The following is an 18261-nucleotide window of genomic DNA, read 5'->3' as shown; positions in this document are numbered from 1 at the left end:
GGGCGCTGCTCCTTCGTCAGGTGAATGGAGAGTTCTGATCACAGACAGGGCATATAAAGGCACACACTCAGTTTACAGAATACTGATTAGAATGTGAGTCTTTACAGCGAATCAAGGCTTAAAGGTGCAGACAATGTGAGTGGAGATAGTATTATGCATAGGTTAAAGAGATGTGTACTGTCTCCAAAAAGGACAATAAGTGAGATTTTGCAAGCCCCACCAAGTCATGGGGGTTACAGATAGTGTGACATGAACTCAAGATCCCTGTTGAGGCCGTCCTCCTGTGTGCGCAACTTGGCTATCAGTCTCTGCTCAGCGACTCTGCGCTGTCGTGTATCGTGAAGGCCGCCTTGGACAACGCTTACCCACAGATCAGAGGCCGAATGGCCGTGACGACTGAAGTATTCGGTAGAAGTGTACAGTATTCTGTAAACTGAGCGTGTGCCTTTATATGCCCTGTCTGTGATCAGAACTCCCCACTCACCTGACAAAGGAGCAGCACTCCGAAAGCTAGTGGCATTTGCTACCAAATAAACCTGTTGGACTTTAACCTGGTGTTGTAAGACTTCTTACTGTGTTTACCCCAGTCTAATGCCCGCATCTCCATATTCTATGAGATAGCCAGTTACTTATCCATCGGCCAAATTTCCTTCTATCCCACATCTCCTTACTTTCTCAAAGACATCTATGTCAGACACCTATTTATTGACTATAGTCAGCACAGCCTTCAACACTATTATTCCTGCAAAATTCACCTCCAAACCCCATGGTCTGGGGTTCAGCTCCTCCCTTCACAACTGGATCCTGAACTTCCTAACCCACGGACCATAATCTGTAAGTACAGGCAACAACATCTCTACAATCATCCTCAACAGCAGTGCCCCAAAAGGCTGTTCTCAGCACCCTACTATATTCCTTATACACGTGTGACTGTGCGGCCAAATTCCCCTCCAATTCGATCTTCAGGTCTGCTGATGATACCACCTGAGTGGGTCAGATTTTAAACAATGACGAGACAGAGTACAGGAATGAGATAGAGAATCTGGTGAACTGGTGCGGCAACAATAATCTCTCCCTCAATGTCAACAAAACAAAAGAGATTGTCATCGACTTCAGGAAGCGTAAAGGAGAACATGCCCCTGTACACATCAATGGGGACGAAGTAGAAATGGTCGAAAGCTTCAAGTTTTTGGGTGTACAGGTCACCAACAACCTGTCCTGGTCCCCCCCATGCTGACACTCCGTCCAGGACCACAGGAAACCATAATGTAGCCCAATCCATTACGCAAACCAGTCTCCCATCCATTGACTCTGTCTACACTTCCCGCTGCCTCGGAAAAGCAGCCAGCATAATTAAGGACCCCACCCACCCTGGACATTCTCTCTTCCACCTGCTTCCATTGGGAAGATGATACAGAAGTCTGAACTCACATATACACTCAAGAACAGTTTCTTCCTTGCTGCTATCAGAACCTACCTTGTATTAAGGTGATCTTTCTCTACATGCTAGCTACCACTGTAACAGAGAGTTAGGCAGAAGGCTGAAGTGCAGGACCACAAAGGTGATAATTTCAGGACCACTACCGCTGCCGCCACTGAGAGTACAAATGGGGGGATTAGGCAGATGAATGTGTGGCTTGAGAGCTGGTGTAGGGGGCAGGGGTTTAGATTTTTGGATCATTGGGATCTCTTCTGGCGAAGGACTGGCCTGTTCAAGAGGGACAGATTATACCTGAACTGGAGGGAGACTAACATCCTGGCGGGGAGATTTGCTAGAGCCACTCGGGAGGGTTTAAACTAGTTTGGCAGGGCGGTAGGATCCAAACCAGTAGGGAGACAGAAGAGAAGTTTGAGAACAGTACAGAAGTTAAAGAGAGCACATTAAGTAATAAGTGCAGTGTCAATAATCCTCGTGCCAGACAGATCAGGCAAAAGCAGAGAGCAAGGGAAGTGCAGATTAAACTGCATTTATTTCAATGCAAGAGGCTTGACGGGCAAGGCAGATGTACTCAGGGTATGGGTGGGTACATGGGACTGGGATATTATAGCAATAACTGAAACATGACTAAGGGAGAGACAGGACTGATAGCTCAATGTTCCAGGGTACAGATGCTACAGGAAAGATAGAACAAGAGGTAAGAGAGGAGGGGGAGTTGCACTTTTGATTCGGGAAAGCATCACGGCTGTACTGAGAGGGGATATATCTGAGGGTTCGCCCACTGAGTCTATATGGGTAGAACTGAGAAATAAGAAGGGGAAAATCACTTTGATAAGGTTGTACTATAGACCCCCTAATAGTCGTCGGGAAATTGAGGAGCACATATATCAGGAGATTACAGAAAGCGCCAAGAAAAATAGGGTGGTAATAGTCAGAGATTTTAACTTTCTCAACACTGACTGGGAAAGCCATAGTATTAGAGGGTTGGATAGAGAGAAAGTTGTCGAGTGTATTCAGGAGGAATTTCTCATTCAGTATGTGGATGGTCCAACTAGAGGGGGGCAAAACTTGACCTCCTGGGAAATAAGGAAGGGCAGGTGACAGAAGTGTTAGTGAGGAATTACTTTGAGACCAGTGACCATAATTCCATTAGTTTTAAGATAGCTATGGAGAATGATAGGTCTGGCCCAAAAGTTAAAATTCTAAACTGGGGCAAGGCCAATTTTGATGGTACCAGACAGGAACTTTCAAAAGTTATTAGGGGGCACCTGTGGGAAGGAAAACGGACATCTGGTAAGTGGCATGCTTTCAAAAGTGTGTTAACTAGGGTTCAGGGTAAACACATTCCTCTCAGAGTGAAGGACAAGGCTGGCAGAAGTAGGGAACCCTGGATGACTCAGGATATTGAGGCCCTGGTCAAGGAGAAGAAAGAGGCACATGACATGCAAAGGCAGCTGGGATCAAGTGAATCCCTTGAAGAGTATGGGGGATGTAGGAGTAGAGTTCAGAGAGAAATCAGAGGGCAAAATGGGGACACGAGATTATTTTGGCAGATAAGGGAAAGGAGAATCCAAAGAGCTTCTACAAATACATAAAGGGCAAAAGAGTAACAAGGGAGGGAGTGGGGCCTCTTAAGGATCAACAAGGTCATCTATGTGTGGGTCCACAAGAGATGGGTGAGATCCTAACTGAATATTTCTCATCAGTATTACTGGTAAGAAAAGCATGGATGTTAGGGAACTTGGGGGAATAAATAGTGATGTCTTGAGAAGTGTACATATTACAGAGAAGAAGGTGCTGGAAGTCTTAAAGCGCATCAAGATAGATAAATCCCCGGGACCTGACGAGGTATATCACAGGAGGCTAGGGAGGAAATTGCGGGCCCCTAGCCAAGATATTTGAATCATCGATTGTCACAGGTGAGGAGCCTGAAGATTGGAGAGTGGCAAATGGTGTGTCTTTGTTTAAAAAGGGCTACAGGGAAAAGCCTGGGAACTACAGGCCAGTGAGCCTCACATCTGTGGTGAGTAAATTGTTGGAAGGTATTTTGAGAGACAGGATCTACAGGCAATCAGAGACGCAAGGACTGATTAGGGACAGTCAGCATGGCTTTGTGAGTGGAAAATCATGCTTCACAAATTTAATTGAGTTTTTTGAAGAGGTAACCAAGAAGGTAGACGAGGGCAGTGCAGTTAATGTTGTCTACATGGACTTTAGCAAAGCCTTTGACAAAGTACCGCATGGTAGCTTGTTGCATCAGGTTAAATCTTACGAGATCCAGGGTGAAATATCTAAATGGATACAAAATTGGCTTCTTGACAGAAGTCAGAGGGTGGTTGTAAAGGGTTGTTTTTCAAACTGGATGCCTGTGACCAGCGGTGTGCTTCAGGGATCAGTGCTGGGTCCACTGTTATTTGTCATTTATATTACAATTTGGATGAGAATATAGGAAGAGTGGTTAGAAAGTTTGCAAATGACACTAAGATTGGTGGCATAGTGGACAGTGAAGAAAGTTATCTCCAATTGCAACGAGATCTTGATCAATTGGGCCAATGGGCTGAAGAATGGCAGATGGAGTTTAATTTAGACAAATGTGAGGTGTTGCATTTTGGTAGAGTGAACCAGGGCAGGACTTACTCAGTTAATGGTAGGGCGTTGGAGAGAGTTAAAGAACAAAGGGATCTAGGGGTACGTGTTCATAGCTCCTTGAAAGTGGAGTCACAGGCGGACAGAGTGGTGAAGAAGGCATTCGGCATGCTCGGTTTCATCAGTTAGAACATCCAACACAGGAATTGGGATGTCTTGTTGAAGCTGTACAAGACTTTGGTAAGGCCACACTTGGAATACTGCGTGCAATTCTGGTCACTCTATTATAGAATGGATATTATTAAATTAGAAAGAGTGCAGAAAAGATTTACTAGGATCCAATGGGATTTGATGGATTGAGTTGTAAGGAGAGGCTGGATAGACTGGGACTTTTTCCTCTGGAGCATAGAAGGCTGAGGGGTAATTTTATAGAAGTCTATAAAACAATGAGGGGCACAGATAGATAGTCAATATCTTTTCCCAAAGATAGGGGAGTCTAAAACTAGGGGGCATAGGTTTAAGGTGAGAGAGGAGAGATAAAAAAGTGTCCAGAGGGGAAATTTTTTCACACAGAGGGTTGTGAGTGTCTGGAACAAGCTGCTAGAGGTAGTAGTAGAGGCGGACACAATTTTATCTTTTAAAAAGCATTTAGATAGTTACATGGATACGATGGGTATAGAGGGATATGGCCCAAATGTGGACAATTGGGATGAGCTTAAGCGTTTAAAAAAGGAAAGGGCGGCATGGATAAGTTGGACCAAAGGGCCTGTTTCCATGCTGTAAACCTCTATGACTCTATCTCCTGACTCCCCAAAGCCTATCCACCATCACAAGGCATAAACGGGAATGCTCCCACTTGCCTGGACAGGTACAACTCCAACAACAATCAAGAAGTTGACACCATCTAGGACAAAACAGCCTGTTTGATTGGCACCACATCTACAAACATTCATTCCCTCCAACACCTACGCTCAGTAGCAGCAGTGTACTATCTACAAAATGCACTGCAGCAATTCACCAAAGATCCTTCGACAGCACCTTCCAAATCCACGACCACTTCCATCTATAAGGACAAGGGCAGCAGATACATGGGAACACCATCAGCTGCAAGTTCCTCTCCAAGCGACACACAATCCCGACTTGGAAATATATCGCTGTTCCTTCACAGTTGCTGGGTCAAAATCCTGGAATTTCCTTCTTAACAGCATTGTGGGTCAGCCCATAGCATGTGGACTGCAGCAATTCAAGAAGGCAGCTCATCATCACCTTCTCAAGAGCAACCAGGGATGGGCAATAAATGCTGGCCAGCCAGTGATGCCCACATCCCACAAATGAATAAAAAATGACAAACAATGCAAAAAATTGTCAAGGATTGAGAAACTAAGAAACAAGTGCACACCCATTGCGAATGTACATGTCTGTCTAAATATTTATCAATCGTGATGAAGCTTACAATTTGACGTTTTCCAGCTCCTTCAGTCGCTCAGCAATGTGATAAGATAACTTTTCTAGGGGTACATTGAGCCTCAGTGCCCAGCTAGCGACGGTGTCCACATCTGTGTATCTTGCCAGCAAGCTCAAAAATTGCCCCTGCAGCTGGGGATTCTCCCCCAATACAGCCTGAAAGACAAACAGCCCAATAAGGCAAAGGCCATAGCAGCATTCCAAATCACTCCAAATACTGGGCATGTATCTAACATATGGCTTTTTAAAGGAAGATTTGATTCAAATGATTCTAAAAACAGCAGCATTTGCTGCATGGTCACCAGAAGAATATAAAAAAGAACATTAACACTATGGTGCCAAAGTAAAGAGTACCCATCCAACTCCCAGAGTCAGACAGAAAATATTTTAAGAGATGCCTACAATTATTTATTTTACAGAATCATTGAATATAGCCATTCAGTCCATCAAGAGCATCCTAGCCCTTTCAAAGAGCAATCCAGCTGATTGAATTCCCCATTGCAATTCATGAATGAATCATTATCCATCGCAACAACATAATCCAGTTGTATTCCAAATTCTTTACACACGTTGTGTAAAAATGTTTTTTCCTCTGTTGCTTTTTGGCAATGACCGTAAATCCTCTCAGTAGCAATCCCTCAGCCACTGCAAACAGTTTCTCTTTATTTATTCAATCTGTTCATGATTTTAAACACTTCCTTCAAACCCCTCGTCTATTTATATCGATGTCCCTGTTACCATTCTCATCAAGCTTTTCTCCACACTCTCCAATGTCTTCACATCTTTTGGAGCAGCATCCAAAATTGTACACAATGTTCGAGATGGGACTGAACTGATGTTTTGTATCGGTTTCGAATAACCCTGGTTTTTTTTACTCTATTTATAAAGCCCAATAACCTGTTGCTTTATTAACCACTTTGTTAACTTGCCCTGCCACGTTCAAAAGGATATTGTGAATGCTAGGAATCTGAAAATGCTGACAATACTCAGCAGGTCAGGCAGCATCTGTGGTGACAGGAAAAACTATCATGTTTGAGGTCAGTAAGTTTTTATCCAATGGGTTAACTTTATTATTTCCTCCTCAAATGTTGCCTTACCTGCTGAATGTTTCCTGTGCTTTCTGCCACTTTCAAAGATGTATCCGTAAACACACCCTGCCTCCCCCCATCCTTAAAACTGAACCATTTCACGTATACTGTCTCTGCTCATTCGCTCTATCAAAATGTTTCACCACCCACTGTATTGAAATTCATCTGTCAAGTGCGGGCGGCACAGTGCTGCTTTACAGCTCAGGAACCCGGGTTCAATTCCGGCCTTGGATGACTGTCCTCATAGGTTTCCTCCAGGTGCTTCGGTTTCCTCCTATAGTCCAAAGATTGACACTTGTTGGCAGAATTTGTAAGGAGCATCCAGGAGGGCTTTTTGAAACAGTATGTAGATAATCCAACTAGGGAAGGGGCCACACTGGACCTGGTATTGGGGAATGAGCCTGGCCAAGTGGTCGATGTTTCAGTAGGGGAGCAGTTCAGGAACAGTGACCATAATTCAGTAAGCTTTAAGGTACTGATGGATAAAGATAAGTGTAGTCCTCAGATGAAGGTGCTAAACTGGGGGAAGGTCATTACAACAATATTAGGCAGGAACTGAAGAATGGAGATTGGGGCAGATGTTTGATGGCAAATCAACATCTGGCACGTGGGAGGCTTTCAAGTGTAAGTTGATAGGGATTCAGGGCCGGCACATTCCTGTAAGGATAAAGGATAAGTATGGCAAGTTTTGGGAACCTTGGATAATGAGAGATATTGTGAGCCTGGTCAAAGCAAAAAAGGAAGCATTTGTCAAAGCTAGGAGGCTGGGAACATACGAAGCAAGTGTGGAATACAAGGAAAGTAGAAAGAAACTTAAGCAAGGATTAAGGAGGGCTAAAAGGGGTCACGTAAAAGCATTGGCCAGCAGGATTAAGGAAAATCTCTAGGCTATTTATACATATAAAAAGAGCAAGAGGGTAGCCAGGGAGAGGGTGGCCCACTCAAGGGCAAGGGAAGGAATCTATGCTTGGAGCCAGAAGAAATGGGCGAGGTATTAAATGAGTACTTTGTGTCAGTATTCACCAAAGAGAAGGATTTGGTGCATGATGAGTCTGAGAAAGGATGTGTAGTTCGAGTCATGTTGAGATCAAAAAGGAGGTATTGGGGTTCTTGAAAAACATCAAGGTAGACAAGTCTCCAGGGCCTGATGGGATATACCCCAGAATAGTGAGAGAGGCAAGGGAGGAAATTTCTCAAGCCTTGAGAGAATTCTTTGTATCCTCACTGGCTACAGGGGAGGTCCTGGAGGATTGGAGAATAGCCTTTAAGAAGGGTAGCAAGAATAATCCACGTAATTACAGGCCGGTGAGCCTTACATCAGTGATAGGGAAATTATTGGAGAGGATTCTTTGAGTCAGGATTTATTCCCACTTGGAAATAAGTGAAGTATTAGTGGAAGGCAACATGGTTTTGTGAAGGGGTGGTTGTGACTCACGAACTTGATCGAGTTTTTTGAGGAAGTGACGAAAATGATTGATGAGGGTAGGGCAGTGGATATTGTTTACATGGACTTCAGTAAGGTCTTTGACAAGGTCCCTCATGGCAGACTGGTGTAGAAGGTGAAGTCGCATGGGATCAGAGGTGAGCTGGCAAGGTGGTTACAAAACTGGCTCGGTCAAACAATATAGAGCGTAGCAGTGGAAGGGTGTGTTTCTGAATGGAGGGCTGTGACAAGTGGTGTTCCTCAGGGATCAGTGCTGGGACCTTTGCTGTTTGTAATATATATAAATGATTTGGAGGAAAATGTAACTGGATTGATTAGTAAGTTTGCGGACAACACGAAGGTTGGTGGATTTGCGGAGGGGGCAATGAGGATCCTGTGATGAGGACCATCAGAGGATACAGCAGGATATAGATCAATTGGAGACTTGGGTGGAGGGATGGAAGGTGGAGTTTAATTTGGACAAATGTGAGGTAATGCATTTTGGAAGGTCTAATACAGATAGGAAATATACAGTAAATGGCAGAACCCTTAAGAGTATCAACAGGCAGAGGGATCTGGGTGTAAGGTACACAGGTCACTGAAAGTGACAATGCAGGTGGAGAAGGTAGTCAAGAAGGCATACGGCATGCTTGCCTTCATCGGCCGGGGTATTGAATTTAAAAATTGGCAAGTCATGTTGCAGCTTTATAGAACCTTAGTTAGGCCGCACTTGGAACATAGTGTTCAATTCTGGTCGCCACACTACCAGAAGGATGTGGAGGCCTTGGAGAGGGTACAGAAAAGATTTACCAGGATGTTGCCTGGTATGGAGGGCATTAGCTATGAGGAGAGGTTGGAGAAACTTGGTTTGTTCTCACTGGAATGACGAAGGTTGAGGGGAGACCTGATCGAAGTCTACAAGATTATGAGAGGCATGGACAGAGTGGATAGTCAGAAGCTTTTTCCCAGGGTGGAAGAGTAAATTACTGGGGGGCACAGGTTTAAGATGTGAGGGGCAAGGTTTAAAGGAGATGTACGAGACAGATGTTTTTACACAAAAAGTAGTGGGTGCCTGGAACTCGTTGCCGGGGGAGGTAGTGGAAATGGTGACTTTTAAGCGGCATCTTGACAAATACATGAATAGGAAGGGAATAGAGGGATATGGTCCCCGGAACGATAGGGGGTTTTAGTTAAGTCGGGCAGCATGGTCAGTGCAGGCTTGGAGAGCCGAAGGGCCTCCTTCTGCCCTGTCAGGACTTTATGAAGTTTTCACCCATTTCATCAACTTGTTTCTGTCCTTGTGAAGTTTGTTGCTATCTTCCTCGTCGTCTGACAATACTTTTTAAAATTTTGAAGTTTATTTATCAGTATCTCAAGTAAGCTTACATTAACACTGCAATGAAGTTACTGTGAAAATCCCCTAGTCACCACTCTCTGTCGCCTGTTCAGGTACACTGAGGGAGAATTTAGCATGACCAATGCATCCAATGTACAGACTCCGCACAGGCAGTGACCCAAGCCGGGAATGTAATCTGGGTCCCTGGCACTGTGAGGCAGCAGTGCCACCATGCTGCTACACAATACTTTGTCTTGAAGGAATGTATTTGTCATGTTTTTTATGCAGGATCTTTGAGTGCCACTGGGTCTATAACCGACATGCTGTACTATTACCGTGGCAACATAAATTGCTCCTAACCGCTAGAATGTTTGTCTTTATCTGAACTAATGCTATTCTTCTAATTTTAGTGATTTCCTCTGGGGTTTTGCAGAGTAGGAATTGATTGGGTTGATCCACAGTAATATCAGGTGACTGGGTGGAACTAAGCTTACATGCAGAACTCGAGCTGAGATGCTGATCAAGTTGTTAGGGAGCAGTGCCTCTCTTTCCCTTTCTCTGAAGTTGGAGAATGAAGTCAGCCAGGAAATAAGTCTCTTCCTCTGAGATCCTACTGTTTGAGAGTCAGAAGACAGAAACTTATCAGTTTCTGTCCAGAAGTGTTAAGTGGCTGAAAATCCAACATCCACACAAACATATCTGTTTTTGGTGCTAACTGGTTCTGAAGAATGGGGTTCAGGTCTATGGGGAATACTACTAAATTAGAACAATAGAAATAGCTAACTATTCAGAATTATACTTTGTCATGTTTAATCGGTAAAAGTTATGCTAATTCTTTTTATAATATTCTAACTGTGTTCTTAAATAAAGTTTGTTCTGATAAAACTTCCCGGTGGGTCGATCAAATCATACCTGGAGCGAAACACGAATGCCAAAATCAAAAGCAAAAGTTGCGGTCTAGGCTAACATCATCCTCCGCCTCCCCACCCCCAAACCTGGTGAGCTAAGCCAGACAATTTCCCAATTTGAGCTGTCGATATTGCCAAATTAGTCAAAAGCTGTACAAGATCTGACTGGAAAATGTGAGACTTGCTGAAGAGAGGAAAACTAACCTCAATGTGCTCCGACCAGTTCTCTTCACTCATACTCTTCTGCAAGAATGAAGAACATGGTGTTAGAGAAGGAAATGTATGATCCTCTGCCTACCTCCATTCTTCTCACCCCACTCCACACCTAGCCCATCATGAATCCTAGTACCAGCCAACAGTCATCATAGTCATTGATCAAGTTCCACTGCAAGATCACTCAATGGTCTGGAGGCAAAGTGATCACTCAATCAGCCAATATCAATGGACTATGTCAGGATTGAGCTGCCTGACTCTGCAGATTGGCTGATTCCAACCAGATGGATCTGATAATAAAATCAAATTAAAATAACTGCAGTAAAATACTGCAGATGCTGGGCATCTAAAATAAAAGCAGGAAGTGCTGGAAAACCCTGGCAGGTCAGACAGCAGTGGTAGAGAGAGAAATGGGGTTAATGCCCAATGTGACTCTTCTGTGGATAAGGGAGTAAAATCATCCAAGATTGGGGCTCTTGCTGGAAAACAGACCCACAAGGAAAAGGCACGCAGTCAAAACCATCCTACTGACAGTGAGTAGACTCACAACTTAGTAACGCAACTGATTAATATTCACTAATTGGATAGAGGAGGAAAGTGTAACATGAAAGTGTAACATGTAACATGAAAGTGGCCATTTCAGAGACATGGATAGAGCAGGGTCAGGAATGGTTGTTGCAGGTCCCGGGATTCAAATGCTTTAGTCGGAGTAGAGAAGGAGGTAGAAGGGGGGGAGGGGTAGCATTATTAGTCAAGGACTGTATCACAGTGTCAGAGAGGAAGTTTGATGAGGACTTGTCTGTTGAGGTAGTATGGGCGGAGATTAGAAATAGGAGAGGAGAGGTCACCCTGTTGGGAGTCTTTTATAGACCTCCTAAAAGTTCTAGAGGGGTTGAGGAAAGGATTGCGGAGACGATCCTGGTTAGGAGTGAAAGTAATAGGGTGATTGTTATGGGGGACTTTAACTTTACTAATATTGATTGGAATTGCTATAGCTATAGCTCATTAGAGGGGTCAGTTTTTGTACAAAGCGTGCAGGAAGGTTTTTTGACTCAGTATGTAGATAGGCCAACTAGAGGTGAGGCTATATTGGATTTGGTGCTGGGAAATGAGCCAGACCAGGTGCTAGACTTGGAAGTTGGTGTGCATTTTGGTGATAGTGACCACAATTCGGTTATGTTCACTTTAGTGATGGAAAGGGATAGGCATGAACCTCGGGCCAGTAGTTTTAGCTGGGGGAAGGGTAATTATGAGGCTATTAGGAGAGAATTAGGAAGCATAGGTTGGACTAGGAGATTACAGGGACTGGGAACGTCCGAAATGTGGAGTTTTTTCAAGGAGCAGCTACTGCGAGTCCTTGATATGTATGTCCCCGTCAGGCAAGGAGGAAATGGTCGAGCTAGGGAACCATGGTGCACTAAAAAAGTTGATTCACTGGTTAAAAGGAAAAAGGAGGCTTATGTCAGGATGAGACTTGAGGGCTCAGGTAGTGCACTGGAAAGCTTTAGATTGGCTAGGAGGGAGTTAAAGAGTGAGTTAAGAAGGGCTAAAAGAGGACATGAGAAGACTTTGGTTGATACGATTAAGGAGAATCCTAACACATTCTATAGATATGTTAACAGAAGATTGGTTAGGGCAAGATTAGGGCCAGTTAGAGACAGCAGTGGGAAGTTATGTGTGGAACCGGAAGAGATTGGAGAGGCATTGAACCAATATTTCTTTTCGGTGTTCACGCAGGGGGACAAGAATATAGCTGAGGAGGACACTGGGTTGCAGGGGAGTAGAATAGACAGTATTACAGTTGATAAGGAGGATGTGCTGGATATTCTTGAGGGATTGAAAATAGATAAGTCCCCTGGTCCGGATGGGATTTACCCTAGGATTCTCTGGGAGGCAAGAGAAGTGATTGCAGAGCCTCTGGCTCTGATCTTCAGGTCGTCGTTGGCCTCTGGTATAGTACCGGAAGATTGGAGGATAGCGAATGTTGTCCCATTGTTTAAGAAGGGGAACAGAGACTTCCCCGGGAATTGGTTTAGGTTAGAACATAGAACATTACAGCGCAGAACAGGCCCTTCGGCCCACGATGTTGCGCTGACCAGTTAAAAAACAATGACCCACTAACCTAAACCAATCCCTTTTCGTCCATAAACCTATCCACGGATCTCTTAAACGCCCCCAAACTAGGCGCATTTACAACTGCAGCAGGCAGGGCATTCCAATCCCTCACCACCCTCTGGGTAAAGAACCTACCCCTGACATCCGTCCTATATCTACCACCCCTTAATTTAAAGCCATGCCCCCTCGTGCTAGTTTTCTCCATCCGAGGAAAAAGGCTATCACTGTCCACCATATCTAAACCTCTAATCATCTTATATGTTTCAATAAGATCCCCTCTTAGCCGCCTTCTTTCCAGCGAAAACAACCCCAAATCCCTCAGTCTCTCCTCATAGGACCTCCCCTCCATACCAGGCAACATCCTGGTAAACCTCCTCTGCACCCTCTCCAAAGCCTCCACATCCTTCCTGTAATGTGGGGACCAGAACTGCACACAGTACTCCAAGTGCGGCCGCACCAGAGTTGTGTACAGTTGCAACATGATGCTGCGACTCCTAAATTCAATCCCCCTACCAATAAACGCCAAGACACCGTATGCCTTCTTAACAACCTTATCTACTTGATTCCCAACTTTCAGGGATCTATGTACACATACACCTAGATCCCTCTGTTCATCCACACTATTCAAAGTCCTCCCGTTAGCCCTATACTCTACACATCTGTTATTCCTACCAAAGTGAATTACCTCACACTTCTCCGCATTAAACTCCATCCACCACCTCTCGGCCCAGCTCTGCAACCTGTCCAAGTCTTCCTGCAAACTATGACACACTTCCTCACAATCTACCACACCTCCGACTTTGGTGTCATCAGCAAATTTACTAATCCACCCAACTATACCCTCATCCAGATCATTAATAAAAATTACAAACAGCAGTGGCTCCAAAACAGATACCTGAGGCACACCACTCGTAACCGAACTCCATGACAAATATTTACCATCAACCACCACCCTCTGTCTCCTATCTGCTAGCCAATTCCTGATCCAATTTCCTAGATTACCCTCAATCCCATACATCTGCATTTTCTGCAGAAGCCTACCATGGTGAACCTTATCAAATGCCTTACTAAAATCCATATACACCACGTCAACTGCCTTATCCCCATCCACCTCTTTGGTCACTTTTTCAAAAAACTCAATAAGGTTAGTAAGGCACGACCTACCCGCTACAAAACCATGTTGACTATCTCCAATCAATTCATTACTCTCCAAATAACTATAAATCCTATCCCTAATAATTTTTTCTAAAACCTTGCCCACAACAGAAGTAAGACTCACCGGTCTATAATTCCCGGGGAAGTCTCTGTTCCCCTTCTTAAACAATGGGACAACATTCGCTATCCTCCAATCTTCCGGTACTATACCAGAGGCCAACGACGACCTGAAGATCAGAGCCAGAGGCTCTGCAATCACTTCTCTTGCCTCCCAGAGAATCCTAGGGTAAATCCCATCTGGACCAGGGGACTTATCTATTTTCAATCCCTCAAGAATATCCAGCACATCCTCCTTATCAACTGTAATACTGTCTATTCTACTCCCCTGCAACCCAGTGTCCTCCTCAGCTATATTCTTGTCCCCCTGCGTGAACACCGAAAAGAAATATTGGTTCAATGCCTCTCCAATCTCTTCCGGTTCCACACATAACTTCCCTCTGCTGTCTATAACTGGCCCTAATCTTGCCCTAACCAACCTTCTGTTCTTGACATACCTATAGAACACCTTAGGATTCTCCTTAATCCTATCAGCCAAAGTCTTCTCATGTCCTCTGTTAGCCCTTCTTAACTCACTCTTCAACTCCCTCCTAGCCAATCTAAAGTTTTCTAGTGCACTACCCGAGCCCTCAAGTCTCATCCGAACATAAGCCTCCTTTTTCTTTTTAACCAACGAATCAACTTTTTTAGTGCACCACGGTTCCCTAGCCCTACCAATTCCTCCTTGCCTGACAGGGACATACCTATCACGGACTCGCAGTAGTTGCTCCTTGAAAAAACTCCACATTTCGGACGTTCCCAGTCCCTGTAATCTCCTAGTCCAACCTATGCTTCCTAATTCTCTCCTAATGGCCTCATAATTATCCTTCCCCCAGCTAAAACTACTGGCCCGAGGTTCATGCCTATCCCTTTCCATCACTAAGGTGAACGTAACCGAATTGTGGTCACTATCACCAAAATGCACACCAACTTCCAAGTCTAGCACCTGGTCTGGCTCATTTCCCAGCACCAAATCCAATATAGCCTCACCTCTAGTTGGCTTATCTACATACTGAGTCAAAAAACCCTCCTGCACGCTGTGTACAAAAACTGACCCCTCTAACGAGCTTGGTTAGTGAGTCATTGTTTTTTAACTGGTCGGCGTAACATCGTGGGCCGAAGGGCCTGTTCTGCGCTGTAGTGTTCTATGTTCTATGAAGAGAAAAAAGCAGGGGAAAAGGGGGGGAAAGACTGATCACATGGGGTTAGGCTGAGCATCCAGAGGGTTAGACCGAGCCTCCAGAGCATTAGACCGAGCCTCCAGAGCGTTAGACCGAGCCTCCAGAGCGTTAGACCGAGCGTCCAGAGAGTTAGTCTGAGCGTCCAGGGGTTTAGACCGAGCGTCCAGAGGGTTAGACCGAGCTTCCAAAGGGTTAGACTGAGCTTCCAGAGAGTTAGACTGAGCATCCAGGGGTTTATACCGAGCGTCCAGAGGGTTAGGCCTAGCATCCACAGGGTTAGACCGAGCGTCCAGACAGTTAGACCGAGCATCCAAAGGGTTAGACCGAGCATCCAGGGGGGTTAGACCGAGCGTCCAGGGGGGTTAGACCGAGCGTCCAGAGGGTTAGACTGAGAGTCCAGGGAGTAAGACCGAGAGTCCAGGGGGTAAGACCGAGAGTCCAGGGGGTAAGACCGAGAGTCCAGGGGGTAAGACCGAGCGTCCAGGGGGGTTAGGCCGAGCGTCCAGGGGGGTTAGACCAAGCTTCCAGAGGGTTAGACCAAGCGTCCAGAGGGTTAAATCAAGCATCCAGAGGGTTAGACTGAGCGTCCAGAGAGTTAGACTGAGGTAAAGATGGAGGATAGGAAGTGCAAAGAGTCTTTGATAAATTAGTCTAATCTATTACAGACTGAGATATCAGGGGAGCCGTACCAGTGAGTACTGACAGGCCATGTGGCAGTTGGTCGTTGAGGCTGCTTTTCACATCCCCCCCAAGAGAAGCCACTATCAACATCAACAGACAGTGCAAACTGCATCCTGGAAATTCAAACAATTGATCCCACCCTTCTACCAAGCCATAGTCTGAGCAAGAATAAATGGGACTTACCTCCAGAAAGCGTTTATATAAGAGATATTTGATGGAAGCTAGGGAGCGCTGGTTCACGACATTTGGACAGTGTACTGCAGGTGGCAAGAATATAAGATTCTTTCAGCAGTTTACTCAATGTCCCTACACTTCCCCAATCCCTCCTGCAGCTTTTGCTGGGATACAGTGCACAAGTCCAGCCATTGTCTATCACATGGACATTGCCCACAGATGTGCCCAAGCCTGGACTCTCAGCAGCTATTCATCATGAAGGGCTTCATTATAGACCCCATATTCCCAACCTGCTCTCAATCAACACAAATCATTTGGTCGGGCCAGTGAATGGTCATCAGCTACAACTTATATATTAAAGATAAATCACTAAATATGGGAACATGGAAATACCCCTTGGGCAGTGCCTGTGAGCCCAGGCTGGCCTTGACGCTTGCCTTGCAGTCCAGGCCAGCTAATGATATTTAAAGTTCATTTAAATTAACATTTGCATAATTTCTTCAGGCGCAGAGCTGAAATCGCCAGAAATCTGGCTGCTGAAGGCTCGCAGAGGCCATGGCACCGAGCAGGGAGCCCAGCAAATGGCCTCTGCTTGGGTCTCCCAGCCCGATGTGCTACAAAAACAGTACAGCGAGCTGGGAGAATCCCCCCATCTCGGTCTGGTAAAGGCAGAAGCAGGAGCCAGTATGTCTTCATCAGTGAGAACTGTGTATATGTGTAAAATGGGGATCTGTGTGTATATATAGAATGGGGATCTGTGAATGTGTAAAATGAGATGTTACGTATATGTGTAAAGTGGAGATCTATGTATGAGTGTAAAATGGGTATTTGTGTATATGCGTAAAATGAGGAACTGTGTATATCTGTAAAATGGGGAGCTGTGTATATGCATTAAATTGACAGCTCGGTAGTGTGTGTGTGCGCGTGCGCGTGGTGTATAAAATGGGGGGCTGTGTGTACATGTGCAAAATGGGGAGCTCTGTATATGCGTTAAATTGACAGCTGTGTGTATGTGTAAAATGGGGAGATGTGTGTATGTGTGCAGCCCTGCTGTGTTCGTTGTATTACCTCTATAACAGATGTTTCAGTTCAACAGGAATTCTTCCTGTTTTAAGTTATTCACATTGTTTACGAACACTGGCAGCCAATTTTTAATCCAGGTCAAACAGAAGTAGCAAAGTCTCAATGTGAAACTAAATGGTACGTTTACTTAAACCATGTTTGCTGTGAGGAACTGTCAACGTGGCAAACATTTGGAGTGCTGTCTTGGACATATTCGCTTTCAACACACAAATTTTCTGGAATGGAGTCAGAGACTACTCTTCAGCTGTGTCATGTACAGCACATTTTATCAGCACCTCGAGTTCATAAATAAAAACATAGCCCAGAGTGTTCACAATCTGCCCCTGACATTCCTCAGGAAGTACAACAAGCATCCAAATCAATGGAAATGTCAGGACACTGGTTTTGCAGACAACAACATGAAAATCTTCTCCCAGATTTGATTCCAGCCAGGAACACAGTGGATTCAGAATGCTCAGAACCGTCCACACTTCCTGTTCCCCTCACCAACCATTATGACAAGTTGCTGTGGTTGAGATGCGTGGGACAGTTGAACGGCCTGACAGCACTCAGAGCTGAGGTCACACAGCACGCACCTGGGGAGCTTGTGCATCCTACAATTGCAGTCTAACCTTCAGAAAGGACACACTGCCATCTATCTATCAGACAGAAGCAGTAGATTGAAATTGGGTCACATGCCATCACCATACAGGCAACACGAAGTATGAATGGTACAGAACAACACTCCTAAATACAAACTCAGAATTAGACCAAATTCAGACAAACCAAACTAAAATAAGAGCAAAATGTGGATGCTGGAAATCGAAAACAAAAACAGAAAATGCAGGAAAAACTCAGAACGTTTGGCGGCATTTGTGGAGATAGAACCAGAAATAATGGGGTGGCACAGTAGCACAGCGGTTAGCACTGCTACTTCACAGCTCCAGGGACCTGGGTTCGATTCCTAGCTCGGGTCACTGTCTGTGTGGAGTTTGCACATTGTCCTCGTGTCTGCATGGGTTTCCTCTGAGTGCTTCGGTTTCTTCCCACAGTCCAAAGATGTGCGGGTTAGGTTGATTGGCTATGCTTAAATTGCCCCTTAGTGTCCTGAGATGCATAGGTTAGAGGGATTAGCGGGTAAAATATGTCGGGATATGGGGGTAGGGCCTGGGTGGGATTGTGGTCAGTGCAGACTCGATGGGCCGAATGGCCTCTTTCTGCACTGTAGGGTTCTATGATTCTTATGTCAGAATGACAATTCTTCAGAGCGAAAGGGGGAGAACATAAGAACATAAGAAATAGGAGCAGGCCATCTAGCCCTTCGAGCCTGCCCCGCCATTC

The 18261-nt window shown here is 45.0% G+C and overlaps 1 protein-coding gene across 4 annotated transcripts in view; it reads right to left on the bottom strand.

The window, feature by feature from the left end:
• exd3 (exonuclease 3'-5' domain containing 3) overlaps positions 1 to 18261 on the bottom strand; it is a 342749-nt gene that overhangs the window by 160923 nt on the left and 163565 nt on the right. For all 4 annotated transcript variants that reach the window (XM_080212184.1, XM_080212185.1, XM_080212187.1 and 1 more), the window contains exons 12-14: positions 15868 to 15941; positions 10448 to 10486; positions 5478 to 5644 (exon numbers count right to left, since the gene is read on the bottom strand). In XM_080212184.1, the coding sequence (XP_080068310.1) occupies positions 5478 to 5644; positions 10448 to 10486; positions 15868 to 15941 (280 nt within the window). The remainder of the gene's footprint in view (positions 1 to 5477; positions 5645 to 10447; positions 10487 to 15867; positions 15942 to 18261) is intronic.

Source organism: Carcharhinus amblyrhynchos, chromosome 25 (assembly GCF_965287045.1).
Source record: "Carcharhinus amblyrhynchos chromosome 25, sCarAmb.v2.hapA, whole genome shotgun sequence".
NCBI lineage: Eukaryota > Metazoa > Chordata > Chondrichthyes > Carcharhiniformes > Carcharhinidae > Carcharhinus > Carcharhinus amblyrhynchos.
Note: the sequence above shows the minus strand (reverse complement) of the source record. Positions and strands in the feature narration are given on the sequence as shown.